The following is a 22,488-nucleotide window of genomic DNA, read 5'->3' on the forward strand; positions in this document are numbered from 1 at the left end:
CTGACAGTTGTGGGTACCAGAACAAAAGCACACTGACAGTTGGGGGTACCAGAATAAAAGCACACTGACAGTTGTGGGTACCAGAACAAAAGCACACTGACAGTTGGGACGTCCTAGAACAAAAGCACACTGACAGCTGGGAGGTGCCAGAACAAAAGCACACTGACAGTTGGGGGTCGCAGAACAAAAGCACACTGACAGTTGGGAGGTCCCAGAACAAAAGCACACTGACAGTTGGGGGTCGCAGAACAAAAGCACACTGACAGTTGGGAGGTGCCAGAACAAAAGCACACTGACAGCTGGGAGGTGCCAGAAAAAAAGCACACTGACATTTGGGGACCACAGAACAAAAGCACACTGACAGTTGGGACGTCCTAGAACAAAAGCACACTGACAGTTGGGGGTCGCAGAACAAAAGCACACTGACAGTTGGGAGGTCCCAGAACAAAAGCACACTGACAGTTGGGAGGTGCCAGAACAAAAGCACACTGACAGTTGGGGGTCGCAGAACAAAAGCACACTGACAGTTGGGACGTCCCAGGACAAAAGCACACTGACAGTTGGGGGTCCCAAAACAAAAGCAACTGACAGTTGGGGGTCCCAGTACAAAAGCACACTGACAGTTGGGGGTCGCAGAACAAAAGCACACTGACAGTTGGGGGTCGCAGAACAAAAGCACACTGACAGTTGGGAGGTCCCAGAACAAAAGCACACTGACAGCTGGGAGGTCCCAGAACAAAAGCACACTGACAGTTTGGGAGGTCCCAGGACAAAAGCAAACTGACAGTTGGGGGTCCCAGTACAAAAGCACACTGACAGTTGGGGATCCCAGTACAAAAGCACACTGACAGTTGGGGATCCCAGTACAAAAGCACACTGACAGTTGGGGGTCGCAGAACAAAAGCACACTGACAGTTGGGGGTCGCAGAACAAAAGCACACTGACAGTTGGGGGGTCACAGAACAAAAGCACACTGACAGTTGGGAGATGCCAGAACAAAGGCACACTGACAGTTGGGAGGTCCCAGAACAAAAGCACACTGACAGTTGGGGGTCCCAGAACAAAAGCACACTGACAGTTGGGGGTCGCAGAACAAAAGCACACTGACAGTTGGGACGTCCCAGGACAAAAGCACACTGACAGTTGGGGGTCCCAAAACAAAAGCAACTGACAGTTGGGGGTCCCAGTACAAAAGCACACTGACAGTTGGGGGTCGCAGAACAAAAGCACACTGACAGTTGGGGGGTCACAGAACAAAAGCACACTGACAGTTGGGAGATGCCAGAACAAAGGCACACTGACAGTTGGGACGTCCCAGGACAAAAGCACACTGACAGTTGGGGGTCCCAAAACAAAAGCAACTGACAGTTGGGGGTCCCAGTACAAAAGCACACTGACAGTTGGGGGTCGCAGAACAAAAGCACACTGACAGTTGGGGGTCGCAGAACAAAAGCACACTGACAGTTGGGAGGTCCCAGAACAAAAGCACACTGACAGCTGGGAGGTCCCAGAACAAAAGCACACTGACAGTTTGGGAGGTCCCAGGACAAAAGCACACTGACAGTTGGGGGTCCCAGTACAAAAGCACACTGACAGTTGGGGATCCCAGTACAAAAGCACACTGACAGTTGGGGATCCCAGTACAAAAGCACACTGACAGTTGGGGGTCGCAGAACAAAAGCACACTGACAGTTGGGGGTCGCAGAACAAAAGCACACTGACAGTTGGGGGGTCACAGAACAAAAGCACACTGACAGTTGGGAGATGCCAGAACAAAGGCACACTGACAGTTGGGAGGTCCCAGAACAAAAGCACACTGACAGTTGGGGGTCCCAGAACAAAAGCACACTGACAGTTGGGGGTCGCAGAACAAAAGCACACTGACAGTTGGGGGTCGCAGAACAAAAGCACACTGACAGTTGGGACATCCTAGAACAAAAGCACACTGACAGTTGGGAAGTCCCAGAACAAAAGCACACTGACAGTTGGGAGGTCCCAGAACAAAAGCACACTGACAGTTGGGAAGTCCCAGAACAAAAGCACACTGACAGTTGGGAGGTGCCAGAACAAAAGCACACTGACAGTTGGGAAGTCCCAGAACAAAAGTACACTGACAGTTGGGGGTCGCAGAACAAAAGCACACTGACAGTTGGGAGGTCCCAGAACAAAAGCACACTGACAGTTGGAAAGTCCCAGGATAAAAGCACACTGACAGTTGGGAAGTCCCAGGATAAAAGCACACTGACAGTTGTGGGTCCCAGAACAAAAGCACACTGACAGTTGGGGGTCCCAGAACAAAAGCACACTGACAGTTGGAGGTCCCAGAACAAAAGCACACTGACAGTTGGGAGGTGCCAGAACAAAAGTACACTGACAGTTGGGGGTCGCAGAACAAAAGCACACTGACAGTTGGGGGTACCAGAATAAAAGCACACTGACAGTTGTGGGTACCAGAACAAAAGCACACTGACAGTTGGGACGTCCTAGAACAAAAGCACACTGACAGCTGGGAGGTGCCAGAACAAAAGCACACTGACAGTTGGGGGTCGCAGAACAAAAGCACACTGACAGTTGGGAGGTCCCAGAACAAAAGCACACTGACAGTTGGGAGGTGCCAGAACAAAAGCACACTGACAGTTGGGACGTCACAGGACAAAAGCACACTGACAGTTGTGGGTCCCAGAACAAAAGCACACTGACAGTTGTGGGTCCCAGAACAAAAGCACACTGACAGTTGGGGGTCCCAGAACAAAAGCACACTGACAGTTGGGGGTCCCAGAACAAAAGCACACTGACAGTTGGGAGGTGCCAGAACAAAAGTACACTGACAGTTGGGGGTCCCAGAACAAAAGCACACTGACAGTTGGGGGTACCAGAATAAAAGCACACTGACAGTTGTGGGTACCAGAACAAAAGCACACTGACAGTTGGGACGTCCTAGAACAAAAGCACACTGACAGTTGGGAGGTGCCAGAACAAAAGTACACTGACAGTTGGGAGGTGCCAGAACAAAAGCACACTGACAGTTGGGGGTCGCAGAACAAAAGCACACTGACAGTTGGGAGGTCCCAGAACAAAAGCACACTGACAGTTGGGAGGTGCCAGAACAAAAGTACACTGACAGTTGGGAGGTGCCAGAACAAAAGCACACTGACAGTTGGGGGTCGCAGAACAAAAGCACACTGACAGTTGGGGGTCCCAAAACAAAAGCAACTGACAGTTGGGGGTCCCAGTACAAAAGCACACTGACAGTTGGGGGTCGCAGAACAAAAGCACACTGACAGTTGTGAGGTCCCAGAACAAAAGCACACTGACAGCTGGGAGGTCCCAGAACAAAAGCACACTGACAGTTGGGGGTCGCAGAACAAAAGCACACTGACAGTTGGGGGTCGCAGAACAAAAGCACACTGACAGTTGGGGGGTCACAGAACAAAAGCACACTGACAGTTGGGAGATGCCAGAACAAAAGCACACTGACAGTTGGGAGGTCCCAGAACAAAAGCACACTGACAGTTGGGGGTCCCAGAACAAAAGCACACTGACAGTTGGGGGTCGCAGAACAAAAGCACACTGACAGTTGGGGGTCGCAGAACAAAAGCACACTGACAGTTGGGACGTCCTAGAACAAAAGCACACTGACAGTTGGGAAGTCCCAGAACAAAAGCACACTGACAGTTGGGAGGTCCCAGAACAAAAGCACACTGACAGTTGGGAAGTCCCAGAACAAAAGCACACTGACAGTTGGGAGGTGCCAGAACAAAAGCACACTGACAGTTGGGACGTCCTAAAACAAAAGCACACTGACAGTTGGGAGGTCCCAGATCAAAAGCACACTGACAGTTGGGAGGTCCCAGAACAAAAGCACACTGACAGTTGGGAAGTCCCAGGATAAAAGCACACTGACAGTTGGGGGTCCCAGTACAAAAGCACACTGGCAGTTGGGGACCACAGAACAAAAGCACACTGACAGTTGGGACGTCCTAGAACAAAAGCACACTGACAGTTGGGAGGTCCCAGAACAAAAGCACACTGACAGTTGGGAGGTCCCAGAACAAAAGCACACTGACAGTTGGGAAGTCCCAGGATAAAAGCACACTGACATTTGGGGGTCGCAGAACAAAAGCACACTGACATTTGGGGGTCGCAGAACAAAAGCACACTGACATTTGGGGGCCACAGAACAAAAGCACACTGACAGTTGGGGGGTGGCAGAATAAAAGCACACTGACAGTTGGGGGTCGCAGAACAAAAGCACACTAACAGTTGGGGGTCGCAGAACAAAAGCACACTGACAGTTGGGGGTCGCAGAACAAAAGCACACTGACAGTTGGGACGTCCCAGGACAAAAGCACACTGACAGTTGGGGGTCCCAGAACAAAAGCACACTGACAGTTGTGGGTCCCAGAACAAAAGCACACTGACAGCTGGGGGTCCCAGAACAAAAGCACACTGACAGTTGGGAGGTCCCAGAACAAAAGCACACTGACAGCTGGGGGTCCCAGAACAAAAGCACACTGACAGTTGGGAAGTCCCAGAACAAAGGCACACTGACAGTTGGGGGTCCCAGAACAAAAGCACACTGACAGTTGGGGGTCGCAGAACAAAAGCACACTGACAGTTGGGGGTCGCAGAACAAAAGCACACTGACAGTTGGGGGTCGCAGAACAAAAGCACACTGACAGTTGGGGGTCGCAGAACAAAAGCACACTGACAGTTGGGAGGTTCCAGTACAAAAGCACACTGACAGTTGTGGGTCCCAGAACAAAAGCACACTGACAGTTGGGACGTCCCTGGACAAAAGCACACTGACAGTTGTGGGTCACAGAACAAAAGCACACTGACAGTTGTGGGTCCCAGAACAAAAGCACACTGACAGTTGTGGGTCCCAGAACAAAAGCACACTGACAGCTGGGGGTCCCAGAACAAAAGCACACTGACAGTTGTGGGTCCCAGAACAAAAGCACACTGACAGCTGGGGGTCCCAGAACAAAAGCACACTGACAGTTGGGGGTCCCAGAACAAAAGCACACTGACAGTTGGGAAGTCCCAGAACAAAGGCACACTGACAGTTGGGAAGTCCAAGAACAAAAGCACACTGACAGTTGGGAAGTCCCAGAACAAAGGCACACTGACAGTTGGGGGTCCCAGAACAAAAGCACACTGACAGTTGGGGGTCCCAGAACAAAAGCACACTGACAGTTGGGGGTCGCAGAACAAAAGCACACTGACAGTTGGGGGTCCCAGGACAAAAGCACACTGACAGTTGGGGGTTACCAGAACAAAAGCACACTGACAGTTGGGGGTCGCAGAACAAAAGCACACTGACAGTTGGGGGTCCCAGAACAAAAGCACACTGACAGTTGGGGGTCGCAGAACAAAAGCACACTGACAGTTGGGGGTCCCAGGACAAAAGCACACTGACAGTTGGGGGTCGCAGAACAAAAGCACACTGACAGTTGGGGGTCCCAGGACAAAAGCACACTGACAGTTGGGGGTCCCAGGACAAAAGCACACTGACAGTTGGGGGTCCCAGGACAAAAGCACACTGACAGTTGGGGGGTACCAGAACAAAAGCACACTGACAGTTGGGACGTCCCAGGACAAAAGCACACTGACAGTTGGGGGTCCCAGGACAAAAGCACACTGACAGTTGGGGGTACCAGAACAAAAGCACACTGACAGTTGGGACGTCCCAGGACAAAAGCACACTGACAGTTGGGGGGTACCAGAACAAAAGCACACTGACAGTTGAGAGGTCGCAGAACAAAAGCACACTGACAGTTGGGACGTCACAGGACAAAAGCACACTGACAGTTGGGGGGTACCAGAACAAAAGCACACTGACAGTTGGGGGGTACCAGAACAAAAGCACACTGACAGTTGGGGGTCCCAGAACAAAAGCACACTGACAGTTGGGGGCCACAGAACAAAAGCACACTGACAGTTGGGGGTCGCAGAACAAAAGCACACTGACAGTTGCCTTAGAATTTCTGGCTTGAGATCTGTGTTAGGGAGCTGTGAGAAATGTGCGCGCTCACATTCCGCAGTATGTACTATACACTGTCTGACATACTTCTCTCTCCTATCAGAGAGCTCCGGCAGAGGAAATAACATTTGAAACTCTGAAGAAAGCAATAGGTAAGTGACTGGGAATCAGTTCATTATCAGATGTGTACTATATATAACACCTCCCCCGTCCCGCACTATGGGGGGTAATTCCAAGTTGATCGCAGCAGGAAATTTTTTAGCAGTTGGGCAAAACCATGTACACTGCAGGGGAGGCAGTTATAACATGTGCAGAAAGAGTTAGATTTGGGTGGGTTATTTTGTTTCTGTGCAGGGTAAATACTGGCTGCTTTATTTTTACACTGCAATTTAGATTGCAGATTGAACATACCACACCCAAATCTAACTCTCTCTGCACATGTTACATCTGCCTCCCCTGCAGTGCACATGGTTTTGCCCAACTGCTAAAAAATTTCCTGCTGCGATTAATTTGGAATTACCCCCTATGTAACAAGCTGCTTACTGCGCTCTCGCTGTATAGACAAGGCGCAGACGCCGCTACACCGACCTTCAGTGAAAGTAAATTAAATATACAGAACATTTTTTATTATTTTGTCTCGATGGGCTGCTTGTAGCATAGGCAAGGGAGGACCCCTATCAGGTGCAAATTAGTGTCCAGGGGGTAGATTTACTAAAGCTACTTAAAACGAAAAAAGTGGTGTCGTTGCCGGTGGCAACCAATCAGGTACTATCTGTAATTTTCTGGAATGCAACAGAGAAATGATAGCTAGAATGTAATAGGTTGCTACTGGTAACAACATCACTTTTCATGTTTAGAAGCCTTCGTAAATCTGACCGAAGTGTAACCCCCTACAGTTCCTCGACATCCATCCCCCTAGTGCAGACCAGAGAGCTGACTTTTCCGTATTGTTTTGTGATTGGCTGTCCTTGCTGCCAGTCAGCTGCCAATTACAAAGCCCCTATCTGCTCTTCCAGTATGAGCCATCAGGCGTGGGTGCAATCCAGTCCTCATTTCCCGGAGGGCATCACTCCTCCGCCCTTATACGCCACCGCAGGGGGCAGGACCCTTGCAACCGCCATATGACTGTTCATTTCCAGCGTTTGCCACTCTGCTAGCCACAGCAAGACCTCCATGTAGCACTTGCAGGCTCAAGGGCATCATTGTGTAATGTAACAAATCCATTACAGTGTCCAGAGGAAAATTGTTCTGTGTGTTTTTATGGAAAAGCTAGGAAAGGAAAATTGTCTTTGCACTACTACCTTAACCCTGCATGGCAACATGAACCTGCTCAGCAATTACAATTGTGTTATATTAGAAGGAAGACTATCGTCCTGGTCCAGAGGTGAAGATACAGAATTTATCTTTGTACACAAGGTTTCGGCATCTTCCTTTCTCTGCTTATTTTGCACAGTGGACAGCGTGGCGGTAGAGGAGCAAGAGCGGGAGCGAAGGCGGCAGGTGGTGGAGAAGTTCCAGAAGGCCCCATTCGAGGAGATCGCAGCTCACTGTGGCGCCAGGGTAAGAATCAATGTGTAAAATAAACTACTTGTAAGATATCTTGACATGTTTTGCTTTTGTACTGTATTCCACCACGGAACACTCAAAAACAGCCACGTGACTTCAGTAGGCGTGGCCAGTTTCTTTAATACATAAGCGATTAGTTATACAGCAAATGCAGACAGCTGAGGGGGGGGGGGGGGGGGGGGCAGTGCCTCTCTGAACCCCATAGCTAACCTTTGATCCTGGTTGCCGAGACGGGGGTAGTGATTACCCAGGCCCAGGTGTTTGTAGAGGCCCGGGATTGTACCATGTATCAGTGGCACTTTTATTCAGCCAGACACTTATAGGACTTAATATAGCATTGGAAGCAAATCCAGCTGTAAGGCGCTCACTTATACCTGGAGAAAAGATGTTGCGGTGCATGGGGTGCGACGGCTGGGGCAGCACTACATGTATCATACCAACTCGGGGCAGATTCACCCTAACACTGCAAACTGCAGATGAGCAAGTACCGTGCGTAACCCTTTCCCGTCTCTTAATTCGTCACATTTTACATTTGTCGCCGCACCTGAAGGACAACATGGTTTATTACGATACAAAAGTCCGGCAGCTGGATGTTCTCCTTAAGTGTAACTGAGGCCCCCACAGTGGGTGACTTCATGTCAGTAACGTGGGGATTTCCCTGTGAGCTTACTGACATATGGATTCCTTTACATACCGTTGGGTATAGAGTTGTAAGGGATTCGGTCAGGATCTAGTGGTCGGCATCCCAGCAGTCTGAGGGGTACATTTACTAAGCAGTGATAAGAGCGGAGAAGTGAGCCAGTGGAGATATTTCCCCATCAACCAATCAGCACTGAAGTAACATCTATAATTTACATACTATAAAATGATACAGAGCTGCTGATTGGTTGATGGGGAAATATCTCCACTTGCTCACTTCTCCACTCTTATCACTGCTTAGTAAATGTCCCCCTAAATACCGATGTCCGTTATGACTGAGACGCATACTGTATATTTAATTTCTCTGACGTCCTAGTGGATGCTGGGAACTCCGTAAGGACCATGGGGAATAGCGGCTCCGCAGGAGACTGGGCACAAAAGTAAAAGCTTTATGACTAGCTGGTGTGCACTGTCTCCTCCCCCTATGACCCTCCTCCAAGCCTCAGTTAGATTTTTGTGCCCGGCCGAGAAGGGTGCACACTAGGGGCTCTCCTGAGCTGCTTAGAGTAAAAGTTTAAATAGTTTTTTTATTTTCAGTGAGTCCTGCTGGCAACAGGCTCACTGCATCGTGGGACTAAGGGGAGAAGAAGCGAACTCACCTGCATGCAGAGTGGATTGGGCTTCTTGGCTACTGGACATTAGCTCCAGAGGGACGATCACAGGCTCAGCTTGGATGGGTCCCGGAGCCGCGCCGCCGGCCCCCTTACAGAGCCAGAAGAGCGAAGAGGTCCGGAAAAATCGGCGGCAGAAGACGTTCCTGTCTTCAATAAGGTAGCGCACAGCACTGCAGCTGTGCGCCATTGCTCTCAGCACACTTCACACTCCGGTCACTGAGGGTGCAGGGCGCTGGGGGGGAGCGCCCTGAGACGCAATAAAACACGTTTTAAACCTTATATGGCTAAAGAAATGCATCACATATAGCTCCTGGGCTATATGGATGCATTTAACCCCTGCCAGTTTTCCTAAAAAAAGCGGGAGAAAAGGCCGCCGAAAAGGGGGCGGAGCCTATCTCCTCAGCACACAAGCGCCATTTTCCCTCACAGCTCCGCTGGAAGGACGGCTCCCTGACTCTCCCCTGCAGTCCTGCTACAGAATCAGGGTAAAACAAGAGAGGGGGGGCACTAATTGGCAGATAATACAAATACAGCAGCTATAGAAGGGAGAAACACTTATATAAGGTGTGACAAGAACACTGGGATAGTGTTTGAGGGCAGGTATATTTGTCCCAGGTTCTTGTCTTACATGTTTTAGAAAATGTTAACTTCTAGGAAAAATGCTTTTTGTTTTGTCTGAACCTTTTCAGTTTGCTGTAAAAGCTGGGTAAAGGCTCTGAGAGAGAGATAAGGCGAGTTCTAGACATTGGGCCCAGTTCAGGTCTTTGGCCTCACAGAGGGCTAATCAGGGTTTCAGCTGTGTAAGAGTGATATAGTGCTTCTAACCTGATTAGTATGGGCAGACTGCCTGGGAAGGCTGCAGGATCTGTGTGTGAGAGACACGCTTTCTGATGCAAGTAAGCTATACAGTATGTACTGAAGAACTCTGTGTTTTGTTTAGTGACAGTTAGGAACATCTTATGTTTAGTTAGTGCCGGACAGGCAAGGTATTTTTATTTTGGGGTTTGTTTTATTTTCTGTTTCAATAAAACTGGCCGGGGTCAGTTGTACCAGAAACTGGACTTGTGTTGTTCCTCAGCTGCTGCGTGCTGCCATATTCCCCAGGAAAAGGCACCTTGCACCCCTACAGTGTTACAACTTGGTGGAGAATGCGGGCATCGATCCCGCTACCTCTCGCATAAGTGAAAGCAGCAGCTTTGTGAGGCCTGCAGAAAACGGTGGTTTATGCAGATACAGCCCAGTGTGAAGTTACTGAGACTCACCCCTGAGGGTTTGATATATGTCCTGGGTGAAAGCAGCTGCAAAGCCGCCTGAAAAATCTGTTGACATGGAGGATCTGCTTAAAGCCTTGCTGCAAGCTACAGCGGCTCAGCAGGAGGCCAACAGACAGCAGCAGGTGGCAATGGAGGAAAATAAGAGACAACAGCAGGCAGTTGTTGATGAACTTTACAGGCAACAGCGTCAGGATAGAGAGGCCTTAGCAGAAGTGGTGCAGAGACTTGCAGCTCGGGTTGGAGATGTGGCCGTCAGTGCTCCAACCAGCTCTAGTTCTATACGAGCCAGTCACTTCCTGCAGAAAATGACAGAGGCTGATGATGTGGAGGCCTATCTGACCACGTTTGAAAGGACTGCCGAGCGTGAGAACTGGCCGAAAGCACAGTGGGCCAGTCTGCTGGCACCTTTCCTGTCAGGTGAGCCCCAAAAAGCTTACTTTGATTTAAGCCCTGCTGAGGCTCGGGACTATGATAAACTAAAGACTGAGATCCTGACCCGCCTGGGAGTCACGCTGTCAGTACGAGCACAACGGGTGCACCGTTGGCTGTACGCCATGGAGAAGCCTCCGCGCTCCCAGATGCACGACCTTATTCAGCTAACAAAAAAATGGCTACAGCCAGAGACATTAACTGGTCCCCAGATGGTGGAAAGAGTCGTCATGGACCGCTACTTGAGATCTTTGCCCATGGTCCTGCGCAAGTGGGTGAGCCATGGAAACCCGGGTACTGCTGACCAATTAGTGGACATGGTAGAGAGGTATTTGGCAGCAGAGGAACTACTGATGACCACCCAGCAACCCATAGATCCTCGACAGCGCCCTTCAGTAAAGACTGGTAAGACTGTTCCGTGGGAAAACGTTGCTGGGCGGTTAAGAGAACGCAAGGCTGGAGAGACTGTAAACACTGGCCCTGGAAACAGGCCAATGGGGCTAGAACGGTCTATGCTGCCCAAATGGGTTGATAATCGTGTGGTTAAATGTTTTAGGTGTGGTATGCCAGGTCATGTTATTGCCAATTGCCCAGTCACGCAAGAACCCATGCAATGTGATGCTGCCTTTGAATGTCGCAGAATGTCTTTCTTTGCTAGGTTAGCCTGTACTGTGGTACCTTCACCTGAGCTGGAAAAACAAATGTGTGATGTGTTCTTAGAAGGTAACCGGGTAGAGGCCTTGCTAGATTCAGGAAGTTTAGTTACCCTCGTGAAAGCTGGGTTAGTGAACCCCTTAAAGGTCCAGCAAATACCTATTGGGGTAACTTGCATACATGGGGATACCCAACATTATGCCACTGCTGAGGTGAATATAGAAACTTGTTGTGGGTCAGCAATGGTTAAAGTGGGACTGGTCCCTACCTTGGTGCATGAGGCCATAATAGGGAGGGATTTTCCTCATTTTTGGAAACTCTGGGAATCACGGTTATCAACAGATGTGAGAAGTAAAAAGCCAGTTGATAATACCGGTGATTTTATGGATGTACGTGGGTCTTCGGAACTTTCTGGCCCTTTGCCTTTTGCTAGTTTGGCTGGGGAAGTGACAGATGGGGAGTCCAGTGAGGACCCTCTTGCCGGGAACAGAGACATAGTAGTTAGAACTGAAAGCGTGCCTGACCTGGAGGTAAAGAAGGATCTGTTTGCGTCTGAACAGTTAAAGGATCCTACCTTAATAAAGGCTAGAGAGAATGTTAAGATTGTTAATGGGGAACCTGTGGTACCAGGTGACAGGGTTACGTATCCCCACATGGCCATCTGTAATGAGCTCTTGTACCACATTGTCAAAAGGGGTGAGGATGTGGTGGAACAGCTGGTAGTTCCCCAGCCTTATCGGAGAACGGTACTAGATTTAGCTCATAGTCACGTTACCGCAGGACATTTAGGGGCAGAAAAAACCACTGAAAGAGTTTTACAAAGGTTCTTTTGGCCAGGGGTTTATAAAGAAGTGTCTGAATATTGTTCTTCCTGTCCTGAATGCCAGTATCATGCCCCTAGACCCCATTTCAGGAGCCCACTAGTTCCCATGCCTATTATAGAGGTCCCGTTTGACAGAATAGCCATGGATCTCGTGGGGCCCTTGTTAAAGTCTGCTCGGGGCCATCAGTATATCCTGGTAATTATGGACTATGCCACTCGATATCCTGAGGCTGTCCCTTTACGCACTATCACAACCAAGGCGATAGCTAGGGAGCTGGTGCAGGTATTTAGTAGAGTGGGAATACCAAAAGAAATTTTGACTGACCAAGGTACTCCATTTATGTCAAGGATCATGAAAGAGTTGTGCAAGTTATTTAAGGTCACTCACCTCAGGACGTCCATCTACCATCCCCAAACTGACGGGTTGGTGGAAAGGTTTAATAAAACATTAAAAAGTATGTTAAAAAAGGTTGTTGAGAGAGATGGGAAAAACTGGGATTGTTTGTTGCCCTACTTGTTAATGGCCATCAGAGAAGTTCCTCAGTCCTCTACGGGGTTTTCTCCATTTGATTTGTTGTATGGTAGACACCCCAGAGGGCTGTTGGATATTGCCAAAGAGACGTGGGAAGGACAGCCCACTCCTTATAGAAGCGTTATTGAGCATGTAACACAAATGCAGGATAGGATTGCAGCCGTGGTACCTGTTGTCAGAGAGCACATGGAACAGGCCCAAAGTGCTCAACAGAGGGTCTATAACCGGAGTGCCAAGATACGGGAATTTGCTCCTGGAGATAGAGTTCTTGTTTTGGTACCCACTGTGGAAAGCAAATTCCTAGCTAAATGGCAGGGTCCATTTGAGATTAGGGAAAAAGTGAATGAGGTTAATTACAAAGTATACCAGCCGGGAAAGAGAAAACCCGAACAGATCTACCATGTTAACTTAATCAAACCCTGGAAAGATAGGTTGTCTCTGTCAGCGGAGCCTTGCCCTTCGGTGTCTTCACCCCGGTTGCTTCCCGCAGTGAAGGTGTCAGAGACATTATCAGCTGATCAGAACAATCAGGTTAAAGAATTTCTCATCCAAAATAGGGAGGTATTTTCAGAGCTGCCTGGCCGAACGACCATAATAAAACATGACATTGTCACAGAACCAGGGGTCAGGGTTCATTTAAAGCCATATAGGATTCCTGAAGCTCAGCGAGAAGCTATTTCTAAGGAAGTTAAAACCATGTTAGAACTTGGAGTCATAGAGGAGTCTAACAGTGAGTGGTCCAGTCCCATAGTGCTCATCCCGAAGCCCGACGGTAGCATACGCTTCTGTAATGACTTTCGTAAGTTAAATGAGGTGTCCAAGTTTGACGCATACCCCATGCCCCGTGTGGATGAGCTTGTAGAAAGGCTGGGAACAGCCAGGTTTCTCACCACATTGGACCTGACCAAAGGTTACTGGCAAATACCTTTATCTGATAGCGCCAAAGAAAAAACAGCCTTTTCGGTTCCGGAGGGGCTGTACCAGTACAAGATGTTACCCTTTGGGTTGCATGGGGCTCCAGCAACCTTTCAACGGGCGATGGATAAAATTTTGAGGCCCCATAGAAAATATGCAGCTGCCTATTTGGATGATGTGGTAATTCACAGTACAGACTGGGGGTCCCATTTGGTTAAAGTACAAGCAGTACTGGACTCAATCAGAGAGGCAGGGTTAACTGCTAACCCAAAGAAGTGCTGCCTCGCAATGGAGGAGGTCAAATACTTGGGCTTCACCATAGGCAGAGGTCTGATTAGGCCCCAATTGAATAAAGTTGATGCTATTCAAAACTGGCCTCGTCCAGTGAATAAAAAACAGGTAAGGGCTTTTTTGGGAATTACTGGGTACTATAGACGGTTTATTCCTAATTTTGCGACCACAGCGGTGCCGTTGTCAGACCTTACCAAAGGGAAGCAGTCAAATGTGGTGAAATGGAACCCTGATGCAGAAAAGGCGTTCCAAGCGTTAAAAGTGGCTTTGTGTTCACAACCGGTGTTGATAACACCAGATTTTTCAAAAGAATTTGTGGTACAGACAGATGCCTCAGAGGTAGGGATAGGTGCTGTGCTGTCCCAAACCAGAGATGGGGACGAACACCCTATCATTTATTTGAGTAGGAAACTCAATGAGCATGAAAAAAGGTATGCCATTGTGGAAAAGGAGGCTTTGGCCATTAAGTGGGCACTAGATACCTTGAGATATTACCTCTTGGGTAGACAATTCAGACTAGTGACAGACCATGCCCCTTTAAAATGGATGTATGTAAATAGAGGCAAGAATGCTCGTGTAACTAGATGGTTTCTAGCGTTGCAGGACTTTAAGTTTACTGTCGAACATAGACCGGGAACACAATTGGCCAACGCAGATGCATTGTCTCGCATCTTCTGTTTGGGGGCTACAAGTGTTCCGGCCCCTAGGTCGAAACAGGGGAGGGGGATATGTGACAAGAACACTGGGATAGTGTTTGAGGGCAGGTATATTTGTCCCAGGTTCTTGTCTTACATGTTTTAGAAAATGTTAACTTCTAGGAAAAATGCTTTTTGTTTTGTCTGAACCTTTTCAGTTTGCTGTAAAAGCTGGGTAAAGGCTCTGAGAGAGAGATAAGGCGAGTTCTAGACATTGGGCCCAGTTCAGGTCTTTGGCCTCACAGAGGGCTAATCAGGGTTTCAGCTGTGTAAGAGTGATATAGTGCTTCTAACCTGATTAGTATGGGCAGACTGCCTGGGAAGGCTGCAGGATCTGTGTGTGAGAGACACGCTTTCTGATGCAAGTAAGCTATACAGTATGTACTGAAGAACTCTGTGTTTTGTTTAGTGACAGTTAGGAACATCTTATGTTTAGTTAGTGCCGGACAGGCAAGGTATTTTTATTTTGGGGTTTGTTTTATTTTCTGTTTCAATAAAACTGGCCGGGGTCAGTTGTACCAGAAACTGGACTTGTGTTGTTCCTCAGCTGCTGCGTGCTGCCATATTCCCCAGGAAAAGGCACCTTGCACCCCTACAGTGTTACAAAGGTTATCCCTGTATATATATAGCGCTCTGGTGTGTGCTGGCAAACTCTCCCTCTGTCTCCCCAAAGGGCTCGTGGGGTCCTGTCCTCTATCAGAGCATTCCCTGTGTGTGTGCTGTGTGTCGGTACGATTGTGTCGACATGTATGAGGAGGAAAATGATGTGGAGGCGGAGCAATTGCCTGTAATAGTGATGTCACCCCCTAGGGAGTCGACACCTGACTGGATGGTCGTATGGAAGGAATTACGTGACAGTGTCAGCACTTTGCAAGTCTCAAACACCGTCAGGGGCTCTAAAGCGCCCGTTACCTCAGATGGTCGACCCAGACACGGATACTGACTCCAGCGTCGACGGTGACGAGACAAACGTAATGTCCAGTAGGGCCACACGTTACATGATCACGGCAATGAAGGAGGCTTTGAACATTTCTGATACTACAAGTACCACAAAAAGGGGTATTATGTGGGGTGTGAAAAAACTACCCATAGTTTTTCCTGAATCAGATGAATTAAATGAGGTGTGTGACAAAGCGTGGGTTTCCCCCGATAAAAAACTGCTGATTTCTAATAAATTATTGGCATTATACCCTTTCCCGCCAGAGGTTAGGGCGCGTTGGGAAACACCCCCTAGGGTAGATAAGGCGCTCACACGCTTATCAAAACAAGTGGCGTTGCCGTCTCCTGATACGGCCGCCCTCAAGGAACCAGCTGATAGAAAGCTGGAAAATATCCTAAAGGGTATATACACACATACTGGTGTTATACTACGACCAGCAATCGCCTCAGCCTGGATGTGCAGCGCTGGAGTGGCTTGGTCGGATTCCCTGACTGAAAATATTGATACCCTGGATAGGGACAGTATATTATTGACTATAGAGCATTTAAAGGATGCATTACTATATATGCGAGATGCACAGAGGGATATTTGCACCCTGGCATCAAGAGTAAGTGCGCTGTCCATTTCTGCCAGAAGAAGTTTATGGACACGACAGTGGTCAGGTGATGCGGATTCCAAACGGCATATGGAAGTTTTGCCGTATAAAGGGGAGGAGTTATTTGGGGTCGGTCTATCGGACCTGGTGGCCACGACGACGGCTGGGAAATCCACCTTTTTACCCCAGGTCACCTCTCAGCAGAAAAAGACACCGTCTTTTCAAACTCAGTCCTTTCGTCCCCATAAGGGCAAGCGGGCAAAAGGCCACTCATTTCTGCCCCGGGGCAGAGGAAGGGGAAAAAGACTGCAGCAGGCAGCCTCTTCCCAGGATCAGAAGCCCTCCCCCGCTTCTGCCAAGTCTTCAGCATGACGCTGGGGCTTTACAAGCGGACTCAGGCACGGTGGGGGCCCGTCTCAAAAATTTCAACGCGCAGTGGGCTCACTCGCAAGTGGACCCCTGGATCCTGCAGGTAGTATCACAGGGGTACAAATTGGAATTCGAGACGTCTCCCCCTCGCCGGTTCCTGAAGTCTGCTCTACCAACGTCTCCCTCCGACAGGGAGGCAGTATTGGAAGCTATTCACAAGCTGTATTCCCAGCAGGTGATAATCAAGGTACCCCTCCTACAACAGGGAAAGGGGTATTACTCCACGCTGTTTGTGGTACCGAAGCCGGACGGCTCGGTGAGACCGATTTTAAATCTGAAATCATTGAACACTTACATAAAAAGGTTCAAATTCAAGATGGAGTCACTCAGAGCAGTGATAGCGAACCTGGAAGAAGGGGACTATATGGTGTCTCTGGACATCAAAGATGCTTATCTCCATGTCCCAATCTACCCTTCTCACCAAGGGTACCTCAGGTTTGTGGTACAAAACTGTCATTATCAGTTTCAGACGCTGCCGTTTGGATTGTCCACGGCACCACGGGTCTTTACCAAGGTAATGGCCGAAATGATGATTCTTCTTCGAAGAAAAGGCGTCTTAATTATCCCTTACTTGGACGATCTCCTGATAAGGGCAAGGTCTAGGGAACAGTTAGAGGTCGGAGTAGCACTATCTCAGGTAGTGCTACGTCAGCACGGGTGGATTCTAAATATTCCAAAATCGCAGCTGATTCCAACAACACGTCTACTGTTCCTAGGGATGATTCTGGACACAGTCCAGAAAAAGGTGTTTCTCCCGGAGGAGAAGGCCAGGGAGTTATCCGAGCTAGTCAGGCACCTCCTGAAACCAGGACAAGTGTCAGTGCATCAATGCACAAGGGTCCTGGGAAAGATGGTGGCTTCTTACGAAGCGATTCCATTCGGAAGATTCCATGCAAGAACTTTTCAGTGGGATCTGCTGGACAAATGGTCCGGATCGCATCTTCAGATGCATCAGCGGATAACCCTATCTCCAAGGACAAGGGTGTCTCTCCTGTGGTGGTTGCAGAGTGCTCATCTTCTAGAGGGCCGCAGATTCGGCATTCAGGACTGGATTCTGGTGACCACGGATGCCAGCCTGAGAGGCTGGGGAGCAGTCACACAGGGAAAAAATTTCCAGGGCTTGTGGTCAAGCATGGAAACGTCTCTTCACATAAATATCCTGGAACTAAGGGCAATTTACAATGCCCTAAGTCAAGCAAGGCCTCTGCTCGGTATTGATCCAATCGGACAACATCACGGCAGTCGCCCACGTAAACAGACAGGGCGGCACAAGAAGCAGGAGGGTAATGGCAGAAGCTGCAAGAATTCTTCGCTGGGCGGAAAATTATGTGACAGCACTGTCAGCGGTGTTCATTCCGGAAGTGGACAACTGGGAAGCAGACTTCCTCAGCAGACACGACCTCCACCCGGGGGAGTGGGGACTTCACCCAGAAGTCTTCCACGTGATTGTAAACCGTTGGGAAAAACCAAAGGTGGACATGATGGCGTCTCGTCTCAACAAGAAACTAGACAGATATTGCGCCAGGTCAAGGGACCCTCAGGCGATAGCGGTGGACGCTCTGGTAACACCGTGGGTGTACCAGTCAGTGTATGTGTTCCCTCCTCTGCCTCTCATACCCAAAGTATTGAGAATCATAAGAAGGAGAGGAGTAAGAACTATACTCGTGGCTCCGGATTGGCCAAGGAGGACTTGGTACCCGGAACTTCAAGAGATGCTCACGGAGGACCCGTGGCCTCTACCTCTAAGAAAGGACCTGCTCCAGCAGGGACCTTGTCTGTTCCAAGACTTACCGCGGCTGCGTTTGACGGCATGGAGGTTGAACGCCGGATCCTGAAGGAAAAAGGCATTCCAGATGAAGTCATCCCTACCCTGATCAAGGCCAGGAAGGATGTAACCGCGAAACATTATCACCGCATTTGGCGAAAATATGTTGCGTGGTGTGAGGCCAAGAAGGCCCCTACAGAGGAATTTCAACTGGGTCGTTTCCTGCATTTCCTGCAAACAGGACTATCTATGGGCCTAAAATTAGGGTCCATTAAGGTTCAAATTTCGGCCCTGTCAATATTCTTCCAAAAAGAACTGGATTCAGTGCCTGAAGTTCAGACGTTTGTCAAAGGGGTACTGCATATACAGCCTCCTTTTGTGCCTCCAGTGGCACCTTGGGATCTCAATGTAGTGTTGAGTCTCCTAAAGTCACATTGGTTTGAACCACTCACCACTGTGGAATTAAAATATCTCACATGGAAAGTGGTCATGCTGTTAGCCCTGGCTTCAGCCAGGCGTGTCTCAGAATTGGCGGCTTTATCATATAAAAGCCCTTACCTAATTTTTCATTCAGACAGGGCAGAACTGAGGACTCGCCCTCAATTTCTCCCTAAGGTGGTTTCAGCGTTTCACATGAACCAGCCTATTGTGGTGCCTGCGGCTACTAGGGACTTGGAGGACTCCAAGTTGCTGGACGTAGTCAGGGCCCTGAAAATATATGTTTCCAGGACGGCTGGAGTCAGAAAATCTGACTCGCTGTTTATCCTGTATGCACCCAACAAGCTGGGTGCTCCTGCTTCTAAGCAGACGATTGCTCGTTGGATTTGTAGTACGATTCAGCTTGCACATTCTGTGGCAGGCCTACCACAGCCAAAATCTGTAAAAGCCCATTCCACAAGGAAGGTGGGCTCATCTTGGGCGGCTGCCCGAGGGGTCTCGGCTTTACAACTTTGCCGAGCAGCTACTTGGTCAGGGGCAAACACGTTTGCTAAATTCTACAAAATTGATATCCTGGCTGAGGAGGACCTGGAGTTCTCTCATTCGGTGCTGCAGAGTCATCCGCACTCTCCCGCCCGTTTGGGAGTTTTGGTATAATCCCCATGGTCCTTACGGAGTTCCCAGCATCCACTAGGACGTCAGAGAAAATAAGAATTTACTTACCGATAATTCTATTTCTCATAGTCCGTAGTGGATGCTGGGCGCCCATCCCAAGTGCGGATTGTCTGCAATACTTGTATATAGTTATTGTTACAAAAATCGGGTTGTTTATTGTTGTGAGCCATCTTTTCAGAGGCTCCTACGTTTATCATACTGTTAACTGGGTTCAGATCACAAGTTGGTACGGTGTGATTGGTGTGGCTGGTATGAGTCTTACCCGGGATTCAAGATCCTTCCTTATTATGTACGCTCGTCCGGGCACAGTATCCTAACTGAGGCTTGGAGGAGGGTCATAGGGGGAGGAGCCAGTGCACACCAGCTAGTCATAAAGCTTTTACTTTTGTGCCCAGTCTCCTGCGGAGCCGCTATTCCCCATGGTCCTTACGGAGTTCCCAGCATCCACTACGGACTATGAGAAATAGAATTATCGGTAAGTAAATTCTTATTTTAATTTCCTCTGATATGAGATGTACAGAGGCGTTAGTGGAAGGTTACATTATTCTGTTAGTTACTAATAATGAATTTACTAATACGTTTTCTCCCCATCTCCTGCTCTCACCCGCTCTCACCCGCTTTTCTCATCTCTTTCCCAAGGCAACATTGTTACAAAGCAAACTGAACCAAATCTTTGAGCTGACTATACGGTGAGTGATTGCCCAGTGTGTGCTCCCTTCTCTTTATAGGATGAATGCATTCATTTTTTTGGGGGGGAGGGGGGGCAGAGTGTACAGTTAGTGGCGGAGGGCCTCAGTGTATGGTCAGTGGGTGGCGGAGGGCCTCAGTGTATGGCCAGTGGGTGGCGGAGGGCCTCAGTGTATGATCAGTGGGTGGCGGAGGGCCTCAGTGTATGGCCAGTGGGTGGCGGAGGGCCTCAGTGTATGGTCAGTGGGTGGCGGAGGGCCTCAGTGTATGGTCAGTGGGTGGCGGAGGGCCTCAGTGTATGGTCAGTGGGTGGCGGAGGGCCTCAGTGTATGGTCAGTGGGTGGCGGAGGGCCTCAGTGTATGGCCAGTGGGTGGCGGAGGGCCTCAGTGTATGGCGGACGGCCTCAGTGTATGGTCAGTGGGTGGCGGAGGGCCTCAGTGTATGGTCAGTGGGTGGCGGAGGGCCTCAGTGTATGGTCTGTGGGTGGCGGAGGGCCTCAGTGTATAGTCAGTGGGTGGCGGAGGGCCTCAGTGTATGGTCAGTGGGTGGCGGAGGGCCTCAGTGTATGGTCTGTGGGTGGCGGAGGGCCTCAGTGTATAGTCAGTGGGTGGCGGAGGGCCTCAGTGTATGGTCAGTGGGTGGCGGAGGGCCTCAGTGTATGGTCAGTGGGTGGCGGAGGGCCTCAGTGTATGGTCAGTGGGTGGCGGAGGGCCTCAGTGTATGGTCAGTGGGTGGCGGAGGGCCTCAGTGTATGGTCAGTGGGTGGCGGAGGGCCTCAGTGTATGGTCAGTGGGTGGCGGAGGGCCTCAGTGTATGGTCAGTGGGTGGCGGAGGGCCTCAGTGTATGGTCAGTGGGTGGCGGAGGGCCTCAGTGTATGGTCAGTGGGTGGCGGAGGGTCTCAGTGTATGGTCAGTGGGTGGCGGAGGGCCTCAGTGTATGGTCAGTGGGTGGCGGGGGCCTCAGTGTACGGTCAGTGGGTGGTGGAGGGCCTCAGTGTACGGTCAGTGGGTGGCGGAGGGCCTCAGTGTACGGTCAGGGGGTGGCGGAGTGCCACAGTGTACGGTCAGGGGGTGGCAGCCAGAGTGTATGGTCAGAAGGAGGGGGGTTGTTGTAGTGCCGAAGTGTGTGCGGATGTGTCAGATTGACACAAAAGCAAGGACGGATTTTGGGGTCAGGCCAGTATTATATGAATGTGTATATACTTTGGTACAATATACATATATATCTATATAAATGTCTGCTTTAATACAGTATGTCCTCTTGCCGTTTTACAGGCCACCCCCAAGCCCCTCTGGCACTATCACTGCTGCGTACGGCCAGCCGCAGAACCACTCGATCCCCGTATACGAGATGAAGTTTCCTGATCTGTGTGTCTACTGATGGAAGAGCAATCCCTGGCAATGCACAGCTACATCCTATACCTCTCGTTAGCACGTTCCCCCGTCCGAGAGACCTACAGTACTGAGACTCTCCACCGGGGGCAGGGTACCCTCCCTTTTCTCTTCCAGCAGCACCTTGTGCCAGGCCGTTGTGTATCATGCCCAGACCTTGTTCTGTTTGCACTACAACCTATGGATGTCCTCTCCATGCAATATGCTGCATTGTTCTTGTAAGCAAGATTGTACAGCCAGAAAGATATATATATATATATATATATATATATATATTTAATAATGACAGTTCTTTTAATTCTGCACTGTATATTTTGTGTTCCTATGACTTGGTGCCAGGCTGCCCGTGGGCCCTTTACATCAATACACAGAGTAAAACCTAGATTTATATAGGATGCCAAATACGCAGCATGTGTATATAGCGCTGTGAGTGTGAGGTCACTACTGTGTCATCCTCACCGGGACTCTGCCAGTGTCTGTGCCATCATCAGTGTCTATATCCTGGGGGATAAGATTCCATGATGTCACCATACGTCATATATCCTGGGAGCGCAGGGCTGCAGACTGAGAGTTATATAGTGGAAGGAGCAGGGTCCCCAGCAGCACAGAGTATATCAGGAGATGAGTGATGCGTCAGTGAGGACAGGGCTGCATGTGACAGGGGCAGTGACATGATGTGAGGAGGGGAATGGAGGCAGCAGGAAACCACAGACTGAGAGTTATATAGTGGGAGGAGCAGGGTCCCCAGCAGCACAGAGTATATCAGGAGATGAGTGATGTGTCAGTGAGGACAGGGCTGCATGTGACATGATGTGAGGAGGGGAATGAAGGCAGCAGGAAGCCACAGACTGAGAGTTATATAGTGGGAGGAGCAGGGTCCCCAGCAGCACAGAGTATATCAGGAGATGAGTGACGTGTCAGTGAGGACAGGGCTGCATGTGACAGGGGCAGTGACATGATGTGAGGAGGGGAATGAAGGCAGCAGGAAGCCACAGACTGAGAGTTATATAGTGGGAGGAGCAGGGTCCCCAGCAGCACAGAGTATATCAGGAGATGAGTGATGTGTCAGTGAGGACAGGGCTGCATGT

The 22,488-nt window shown here is 49.6% G+C and overlaps 1 protein-coding gene across 4 annotated transcripts in view; it reads left to right on the plus strand.

The window, feature by feature from the left end:
• The window catches only part of EFR3B (EFR3 homolog B), a 305,942-nt gene extending 284,244 nt beyond the window's left edge, over positions 1 to 21,698 (plus strand). For all 4 annotated transcript variants that reach the window (XM_063915063.1, XM_063915062.1, XM_063915065.1 and 1 more), the window contains 4 exons: positions 6,090 to 6,138; positions 7,440 to 7,546; positions 19,960 to 20,009; positions 21,284 to 21,698. In XM_063915063.1, the coding sequence (XP_063771133.1) occupies positions 6,090 to 6,138; positions 7,440 to 7,546; positions 19,960 to 20,009; positions 21,284 to 21,389 (312 nt within the window). In that variant the 3' untranslated portion in view covers positions 21,390 to 21,698. The remainder of the gene's footprint in view (positions 1 to 6,089; positions 6,139 to 7,439; positions 7,547 to 19,959; positions 20,010 to 21,283) is intronic.
• Positions 21,699 to 22,488: the final 790 nt, after the last annotated feature.

This window comes from Pseudophryne corroboree, chromosome 4 (assembly GCF_028390025.1).
Source record: "Pseudophryne corroboree isolate aPseCor3 chromosome 4, aPseCor3.hap2, whole genome shotgun sequence".
Classification (NCBI taxonomy): Eukaryota; Metazoa; Chordata; class Amphibia; order Anura; family Myobatrachidae; genus Pseudophryne; species Pseudophryne corroboree.